Raw genomic sequence first — 10,206 nt, 5'->3', positions numbered from 1 at the left:
AAGTGCAAACTGGCATTCAGATATACCTCAATTTTGTTAGCAACGCCCCAACTTCCAATGATCAAATCAATTCCTGAAGGAGGAAATCAAGTCCCGCCCTCTCCTTTCAGATGCCCTTTCACTCGGATAGAGGTCACAGTAGAGAAGAAAAGACAATCGCTACTTCTGTTTCATGCAGACTTTAACAACAGAACAGTGGTTCTCAACCAGGCATGGATGACTTAAAATTATTTAAATTCAGATAATTAATACTTAATATTGTTTTTTATTATATTTTTTTCTCTTTTCCACCTTTTTTTTTTTTTTTAAACATACAGTTCTCGAAATTTCTGCCGGTTGCATAAACTATTTAGATATATAAATTTAGCCATCTATTTTTTTTTTCTTGAAGACTGCTAATAACTTTTTTTAATTCAGTAGGCTACATAAAATTGTAGATTGGTCTAATTTAAATTCGAAAAATAAGACTGATTACTACTTGGTTAATCACTAGTTAAAGTTCTTAAGACACATGCAGTCTTAACATTGTGACTAAGTTTATGCAACTGGCCCCTGGAATGACAAAATGAATTGTGGTTAATTAATCATAGTTACATCGTTCCGCCGGTGTCGATCAATAATTATGTGTGAATTATTGAATCATTCATTGAACCGATTCGTTCAAACCAGAAACTAAACGCCACTGCTGTGTTTTGCTAGGAAGTCTAAGTCTAAGCAACGGTTAGCGTGCTGTGATGACGGTGCAAAAACAGACAAAGTAATTGTCCATAAAGTGCCTAAAATGTAAGTTACTCAATATTAACTTGTTTATTGAACTGAACAATACCACACTGCACGAATAATACGTATAATACTGCTTCACCGAAATGTTTTAGAGAGATAAAGTACAGGAAGTAATATAAGTAACTGTTAGCTTGATAATGTAAAATAATACATTATCACAAAGCTACTTAGCCTATATTTCTTTCTGTACTTTTTGTTTTTGTGTTGTTTCTAGTAGAATAAATACTTTAAATTACTTTAATTTACTGCTAGAATGATGTTCTCTTTCTATACAGATCCAGGCCTCTTTTTTTTTTGCGAATTATTTTAATTCTTTCAACCATTCAATTAAAGTTCTATTACCTTTTGAAAGCGGTAGCCAACAAGGCGGCCACAGGGTGGCAGCATAATAAGACTTTTCCTAATGTCTTGACTTCTTATTTCTTCGAAGCTGTTAAGGTGAAGGCCCTAGTAAAAAGACTTATAGCCTAAATGAGACTTACACTAATCAATTAGAGATTTGTATGTCAGTACACTAATACAAATATCCCAGCCTAAAATTGTAAGGGGCTGGGAGGGAAGTTTATTTTAGTTGACCCCAGATCAGATGGGGTATGTTCTGGCATTTTAATCTATGGAGTTAGAACAGTCAAGGAAGTCTGGAATAGCAAAGCTAGGCTCAAGTTTCTCACCAGAGACTTTTTTTTTTTTTGCGTTTTGATAGGTCTGTACTTACATAAGTGGCCTCTCCTTCAGCAGAATGAGGGCAGCAGCCAAAATCAAGTCATGTGATGGCCTTGAGGGATACAGTACTACAACAGCAGTGTGTGTTTGATGGATCAACAACACAGATGTGAGTACAAAACCCAAATTCCCACCAAACCTTTGATTGTGCCACTTATGAGGCAACCCATAAAATAAGATTAAAAACAGCACCAATTATATAATATTTTCCGTTTAAGGAGCCAACATAGACAACCCCAAGCTAGATTAGAGTTTGAAACATGGATGCTTTTCCAAAGCTCCCTCAAACAAGGCCTCTGTTTTACTAAGCACCTCAGGTTAATGAGCAAACTTTATAGTGCTCACAAAAGAAGAAAAAGATGACAATATCTCATTACTCACTCTTAATTAAAAAAATCAATTTTCTCATTTGTTTGCAAGCAATTTAAACGTTGTAAATAGATTAGTAGCAGTCTGACAGCAGACGTTTCTCTCCCACTTTCTTAGTCTATTTAATCATCTTCACACCCTCTTCTTCACTTCCATTTGTTCGTCTTGCTTCATATACGAGCCCCTAAAGCAAAATGTGTGTCAGCATGGCATTTGAGGTTAATAGTCCCCATAACCCTCATTACTGACCTGAAACAACATAATGAAACCCCATATAGTCATGCTGAGTTAACAGTATGTCTTCAGAGGTGTTCTCAGCTGAAACTGATAGTGATTTCACTCGGATTGTTATTATTGGAGCAGCAAAATGGATTGTGCTCAGTGATGGTGGAATTTTGAATTAGGATGTTTCTGGATTTAATTTGTGATTTGTGGTAGATGCATTTACATGTCAACATCAATAATATTAGCCCATCACTGCCACAGCAACAAAGTGTGATGCAAAAAGTGAAAAATCACTCATTGCTCTTGTCCGGAAAATGTTTAGATACTCTTTAGATGGTTTGTTTATTGCTCATGTTGTATTGTTTTTGTCATTTACTTTTTACTTGGATGTTTTGAAGCTATATTTAATTAGTTGATTAAATTACTTGTACATTATTATTAATTTGCAATTTGCAAAGTACATTTTATGGTTCAATTTTGCAAATAAATAGTAGTTAAATGTTCAGCAGCATCTGTCATCTATATTACGGAAATGTATTTAACTAGTAATAGTAATGACTACTGAAACACCCTAGTGTGTATTGATAAAAGACCTAAAGGACAAGATGCATTGTGATGCATAGAAAATTGTTTGTAATTGAATCATTACCCTTTAAATAATATTCACACCTCTAAAGAATAGAGGCTATTTGATTTTAAGTACATTTTGTGCTACTGAACGAGCAAATTTGCCTCATGCATTCAAGTGCAAATGATTCAAGTTTTTTTCTGGTTAGACCCCTACGAACTACTAATAACTACCACCAGACTCTGGAAAGCAGTTGTTGTCAGCACATCAGAGGAGGATGTGTCAGACCTATTTCCTGTTTTTGCTTCTAATGAGTTCATCTTGTGACACTATTACAGTGTTTGCCAAAAAAACATTTCATCCCCATGTGGTTCCGTTATGGTGCAAAATAAGAAAAGGATTTGTGACAGGAACTGTTTTCATTCCAACACACTGTAGTCTGGAGTAGAGGATCCATCGAGAATGCTGATAATACAGATGAATATTACAGATTCTTCATTTATCAGTATTTGTACAATGTTGGTTATTTAATTGTGTATGCTCATTTCCTTATTTTTACTACATTTAGATTACTGTCGTCATCTAACACTCACTTAAAGTTAATCTTTAAAAACACCAGTAAATGAATAACACTGTTAAATGGAATCTTTAGCAAATCTTAAAATACCAGTTTTTCATATTATACATTATAATGTTGCCTAAATTCACTTGTAGCTTTTAAAATAATTAAGTGTTATTTTTAGTGATTTAATTTAAATTTATTTAGACAAAGTAATACAGAATTTAATTATTGGGATTAATACAAGTGCATCCCTGGTGGCCACATACTTTTGGCCATGTCGTTTGTACAGTATATAGTTTCACATTTTGTCAGAGCAGAAGCTGATTGTCGGCTGTGACAACAATCTCAGGACCTCTTTGATCTTAAATCACCATTGTGTGCATGTGTCCTGCTTAGGGTTGGGTATCGTTTGAATTTTATCGATTCCGATTCTGCTCATCAATTCCAATTCTTAGCAGTTCATAGTTTCAATTCCAATAATGTAAAAAAAAAAAAGTTCAACATTTAGATGTCAAACATGTCCTCGATACCCAACCCTAGTCCTGCTTTGTATGCAGGTTATTAACAGCTAGCTTAATGCTTGGCTGCTTTCACATTAACAGACCAGTGGAACACAATAACCTCCTGATTCCAGTGAGTCTGGAAGACCTTGTATACAGCCTTCATACACTTCTGCAATAGTAGACGCTCTTTACTTTCTTTCCCTTCCTTGTGCACATACTTGTTCCCTCGCTTTCTGATTCTCCTGTAGATAACAAGCAGGTGTGTTTAATTTCCAGTGAACTTCTGTGAAATCCACTTATGCAGAAATGAAGACATGTGAACTGCTACTGATCTGTTCCATATTGCACTTTATTCATTTCCACAGAATGTTTAGGATCTAGAACAGGTTCTAGAACACAAAGACAGAACGGTCAGCCTTCACTGTTGCAGAATGCTTATTGCTTTGCACTCTTTCTTTCACATTTTCGAGCAAGTAGAGGATGCTGTCCCCGAAGGGTCAGTTTGTGATGCCATAGATACAATGAGAGAAATACTGCATTCTCAGAGTAAAAAACTAAAACTAAACACAATGATGAGATCTGTGTTACACACATAAAATATGAGGACCACTAAAGGACAGAAAACTAAAACAAAAAAATACACAAACTACTACAAAAATAAATGTCTCAGGAATGGCGTGGAAGTTGTAAGGTGTTTGTGGCGCTGTGTGCTGAGATCAGCACCACTGATGGAGGCTCTGAGAGTGGCAGGTGTGGGTCGGTCATGTGATTAGGCATCCAGGTCACATGACACAGAGGTGTTGGTGCTCTAGGATCTGCAAGTTCCCAGACACTTTTATTTCCCCTCATGGAACTAGCCAGAATGTTGATTGTGTCTCTGTGGTTGGTTATGATGATGAGGACAGTGACAGGTGTTGGTCGGTCATGTGATTCTGCATCCAGGTCACACGACGCAAAGGCGTCAGTGGTCCAGGATCCGAAGGTTTCCGGACACTATTTTATTTTCCAACATAGAGCCGGCCGGAATGTCGATTCGGTCTCCATGGTTGGCTATGATGATGACGGTTCCCTGCGAAGGCAGGAATAATCAGACTGTACAACACCCTGCAAAAACGTCTGATTGGGGAATCTGTTTTTTTTTTCAGATGTTCCTTGGTCTTACCTTTAGAGAGACATGCTTTCCGAAGGTGACGTCACCAGACACTGTCAAGTGATCCAACTCTAGCATGTCTGGAATGCTCTCGAATCGTGTGAGATATTCCTGAACCTGAAGGACAAAAAAGGAAACTGGATCAAGGCTTCTTAAGTATTAGACTGTATATTACCCGTCTGTTGAGAGAGATTTTTCTTTAGAGAATCCAAAAGCTGTAATCATGAGGATGTCCTCATTTTTATTTTTTTTATTCTTAGTGGGTTTCTGGCTGGCAGATTTGATTGTCTTGAAACACTAGTGAGATCACGCCTACACACTGCAGTGTGAGAGGAACACCATGCGATTTGAACGAATCATTTGTTGTGAATGCTTCATTTGGTGCGGTACCTTGGTGAAGGAGCTGCCCAGTTTGACGTGAGGAGTTGAGGGAAACTCGCGCCTCTCGCTCATGGTCAGACACCCTGCCTCCAGGCTGTACAGGTTGGACATAACCAGTAGGAGGTCAGATGTGGTTTTGACAGGCAGGAAGCGGCTGCGAGGCACGTTGATGCCCAAGGCGTTTTCAAAGCACTTGATGGCAGCACCCACTGCGGTCTCCAGCTGAATGACATTCAGACCCCCATCTAGAGTCTGAGAGAGAGGCAGAAAAGGATTTTAAACAACAGTTTTCTAGCAACTATATGGACAAATTATATGGAATATTCATACTTCACGCAGTCAGTGTTTTAAATGTGCATATTTGATCAGTGACCTAGAAATATTATATTTAATAATAATAATAATAATAATAATAATAATACTACATTTATCAAAATCTTAAAACATATTTATATCCAAGTTTAAATGGGAAAACCCCCTCAAATTTCCAGTGCAGTCTCAAGCTTTTATATTTCCCATTGTATATAAAATTAGACCTAAAATAGATGGAACAGAACTTTTCTTCTTTATTTTTATGTACATCCAATTGAAACAAATTATTGAAAAAGAAAAAAAATGAAGGACGGGACTTGGTTCTATTCATGAGTTGTTGATTGGATGGAGGCAGATTTGAATGAGAGTTTGTCTATTGTAAGAAAAAAGTGTTTTATGCAGACTAAAATAAGTGGAGAAGTCTTGACATTTGTCACCATTTCAAAGATCGAGTTATGACATTTTGATTAAAAAAAATGATAAGGTGAAATTAAAAAATTAATAAATAATGAAATGTGTGGAATAATCATTTACAATAACATCCATAACATGCATTTAGAAAATAGGAAGGGCAAATTTTAATTTCTTGCTGACTTAATGTTCATATTTATGTTATCTGTCAAGAAACTATTTATACTTGTTCTATGACGGACAATAATGTTAAATGGAAGTGTCTAATGTTAAGAGGAAGTGTGAATGCATTGTATAGTTGGTCTTGGTATCACACAGGCAGAAAAAGTATAAGGTCGACAGGAACAGGAGCGAGAGGGATTGGATGTGAAGAAATCTAGAACAAACTCAAATTTCTTGCTGGATGAGAACCTGTGCCTTAGGGGGAGAAATGGTGCTACAATATGGAGCTCTGCTGAACTGTGTACTACTCTAGACAGGGTATCTGCAGGATTTTTAAAATCAGATTTAAGACTTTTTAAGACCTTTTTAAGGACCCGCGGAAACCCTGTGTACACACACACACATACACTTACTTGGCATCTAAATGAGGGCATACCATAGAACTCTACTGGTTTTATATAATGCATATTATAATTACTCCATGCTACCCCCTTTGCATTTTTATACTGTTTCATAACCAGATGCAATCTCTTCATAACCAGCTTCATGTGTGAACAGACAGATCACTTGTCATTTGGAAACTGAAAACGCTGTATTGTGTTTGGTTTGGGCACAGTGCTAGAATAAGAAAAATAATTTTACTTCATATATGAATACATACGTTTTTTCCAAATGAGGAGTCCCTGAATGTCCTCACAGAGAGCTTTTTAGCCCACTTCTAAGAATTTTGAACTAACTATCACACTCACACACACACACTTCTTCTTATGGTTACCTTTAATTTCTTTAGTTTCCCGTGATGGACTGAGAACAGAAAACCCAACAGAAACTGTTTGTTTCAATTTCAATTGTTTATAAATGTACTTTTTTATTATTATTATTTTTTATCAGTTTAATCAGTAGTTTCATCAGTTGTAAAACCCTCCATCAAACTCTCTGATCACACAAGCCTTGAACTAGACCCCAAATGATCTCTACTCAAATGAGATATTGGGTCTGGTATAAAAAGGGCACTCAAACACACAGTCTCAACATTAGCTTGTTATAGTGCTTGTGTTTTGTAAGTGGGTTTGATTCATAAGTGAACGCTCTACATACAAAGGAGACTGCAGAAGTGCAGTGTTACAGGGTCCCAAGTGGCCTGATAAATGAATCAGGCTCTCAGCTAAGGTTTCAGAAGTGATAGTGCAAAGGAGAGGATGGCCAGGAGAATAAAACAGAGATTTCTAGTGCACAGCTATAAATAGTGCTTTACAATAAAATAAAGAGTGACTGTTGGGGGGAAATTAAAACTTGAGAAGGAAAATTAAAACATCTTAAAACATATTTATATCCAAGTTTAAATGGGAAAACCCCCTCAAATTTCCAGTGCAGTCTCAAGCTTTTATATTTCCCATTGTATATAAAATTAGACCTAAAATAGATGGAACAGAACTTTTCTTCTTTATTTTTATGTACATCCAATTGAAACAAATTATTGAAAAAGAAAAAAAATGAAGGACGGGACTTGGTTCTATTCATGAGTTGTTGATTGGATGGAGGCAGATTTGAATGAGAGTTTGTCTATTGTAAGAAAAAAGTGTTTTATGCAGACTAAAATAAGTGGAGAAGTCTTGACATTTGTCACCATTTCAAAGATCGAGTTATGACATTTTGATTAAAAAAAATGATAAGGTGAAATTAAAAAATTAATAAATAATGAAATGTGTGGAATAATCATTTACAATAACATCCATAACATGCATTTAGAAAATAGGAAGGGCAAATTTTAATTTCTTGCTGACTTAATGTTCATATTTATGTTATCTGTCAAGAAACTATTTATACTTGTTTTATGAAGGACACTAATGTTAAATGGAAGTGTCTAATGTTAAGAGGAAGTGTGAATGCATTGTATAGTTGGTCTTGGTATCACACAGGCAGAAAAAGTATAAGGTCGACAGGAACAGGAGCGAGAGGGATTGGATGTGAAGAAATCTAGAACAAACTCAAATTTCTTGCTGGATGAGAACCTGTGCCTTAGGGGGAGAAATGGTGCTACAATATGGAGCTCTGCTGAACTGTGTACTACTCTAGACAGGGTATCTGCAGGATTTTTAAAATCAGATTTAAGACTTTTTAAGACCTTTTTAAGGACCCGCGGAAACCCTGTGTACACACACACACATACACTTACTTGGCATCTAAATGAGGGCATACCATAGAACTCTACTGGTTTTATATAATGCATATTATAATTACTCCATGCTACCCCCTTTGCATTTTTATACTGTTTCATAACCAGATGCAATCTCTTCATAACCAGCTTCATGTGTGAACAGACAGATCACTTGTCATTTGGAAACTGAAAACGCTGTATTGTGTTTGGTTTGGGCACAGTGCTAGAATAAGAAAAATAATTTTACTTCATATATGAATACATACGTTTTTTCCAAATGAGGAGTCCCTGAATGTCCTCACAGAGAGCTTTTTAGCCCACTTCTAAGAATTTTGAACTAACTATCACACTCACACACACACACACACACACTTCTTCTTATGGTTACCTTTAATTTCTTTAGTTTCCCGTGATGGACTGAGAACAGAAAACCCAACAGAAACTGTTTGTTTCAATTTCAATTGTTTATAAATGTACTTTTTTATTATTATTATTTTTTATCAGTTTAATCAGTAGTATTAAAACCAGAAGTGAAAAAAAAAATCAAATGTCTGGTTCCCTGAATGACTAGTTGGCTATTTTTTTTAAAGGAAACTGTATAATTTCAGGTTCATTTGACTGCAATACTTTGATATGTCTTAAAATGCAATGCTCAAGCTGTTGTTTCTGCAAGCTTTTAGTTTTCATACCTTAGGGTTGGCTATGATTTCCATGTCCATGGCGTTCTGTTCCTGTAGTCTCTTTATGGCAGATAGGGAGATCCACAGGTTGTTGGTGTTGAAGATCTTAAACTTGGTCACTGATTTGAATTCATCTACATGAGCTTTGGGAACCTGGGCGATTTCCAATAACCGAAGCTTACCATCATACTGAATGAGCGTACCTCCCTGGACAACAGAAACACACAACATTCAATGACAATGCAACATGCATAAGCCTCGTTCTCTACAAATACAGCTCATTTATTTACATGCATGAAAAAATCTATTTACCTATTAATATTAGTCTATTAATCAGGGGCGTAATTTCCACTGGGGACAGGGGGGACATGTCCCCCCCACTTTTCAAAATCACGTTTGTGTCCCCCCCACTTTCAAATTCGTTTGTTATGATTTTTTAACCGCACGCCATCATCGCCACAGAGGAGCAGGACCGAGCAGGGCACAGACTCACGCGTCCGCGTCCAGGAACGTCGCGTGCACACTCTAAAAATAGCTCACTAAAAGTTCTATCGCATCGCGGTTGCGGCACAGTCAGCGATGAAATGCCAGAAGCAGCAGCAGATGACTTTAATGTCATCATGGATGAAAAGAAAGGAGATGTGAGTTGGTTGATTCAGTAAATTATCTCAGGTCAGAATAATCATATTTTCTGTCTGCACCACGTGTTGTTGGTGTTTTTTCAATGTATGCTTCAGACACGGGTCACGACGGGGTGTTCCCCATAGCGACCCCTAGAGGACGCAGTGTCTCGTTCCCTACTCAGGGAACCATGATTACATAAGTAACATGAGACGTTTTGCGGTGTTTCGTGAACGAATCGTTCGCGAAAGTCATTGATTCAATGATTCATTTATAAATACAGCCATTTGCTTAGTTACTGAATGAACAAATGACTCGATGACTCACGCATTAAGACAGTGACTTACCGCCACCTACTGACGGTTTTAGTATTTAAAAGAATCACTTTTCACTTCATCATTGCATATTATCATTGCATATTAATCTATTGAACTTTTTTTTTTTTTAAACATTCAATATTCTATTTATAAAGATAAAAAATGCGTTGGAAAGTCAATTTCGGGCAAATATTGTCCTTTAATGGAAAAGGTGCAGTCTAAGTGGAAGAGAGGGGGTAGGCCTAAGCAGAAATTCTGGGGACCACTGATGTAGAACATTC

General features: G+C 36.6%; 1 protein-coding gene across 3 annotated transcripts in view; it reads right to left on the bottom strand.

Annotated features, from left to right (window-relative positions):
• Positions 1-4,064: 4,064 nt before the first annotated feature.
• LOC107715973 (UTP--glucose-1-phosphate uridylyltransferase) overlaps positions 4,065-10,206 on the bottom strand; it is a 31,221-nt gene continuing 25,079 nt past the window's right edge. For all 3 annotated transcript variants that reach the window (XM_016522256.1, XM_016522255.1, XM_016522254.1), the window contains 4 exons: positions 8,997-9,194; positions 5,274-5,516; positions 4,896-5,000; positions 4,065-4,802 (listed from right to left, as the gene is read on the bottom strand). In XM_016522256.1, coding sequence (XP_016377742.1) covers positions 4,695-4,802; positions 4,896-5,000; positions 5,274-5,516; positions 8,997-9,194 — 654 coding nt within the window. In that variant the 3' untranslated portion in view covers positions 4,065-4,694. The remainder of the gene's footprint in view (positions 4,803-4,895; positions 5,001-5,273; positions 5,517-8,996; positions 9,195-10,206) is intronic.

The sequence above is a fragment of the Sinocyclocheilus rhinocerous genome, unplaced genomic scaffold (assembly GCF_001515625.1).
Source record: "Sinocyclocheilus rhinocerous isolate Xijiao unplaced genomic scaffold, SAMN03320098_v1.1 scaffold749, whole genome shotgun sequence".
Lineage (NCBI taxonomy): Eukaryota > Metazoa > Chordata > Actinopteri > Cypriniformes > Cyprinidae > Sinocyclocheilus > Sinocyclocheilus rhinocerous.
The sequence above is the reverse complement of the archived record's forward strand: the minus strand, read 5'-3'. Positions and strand labels throughout refer to the sequence as shown.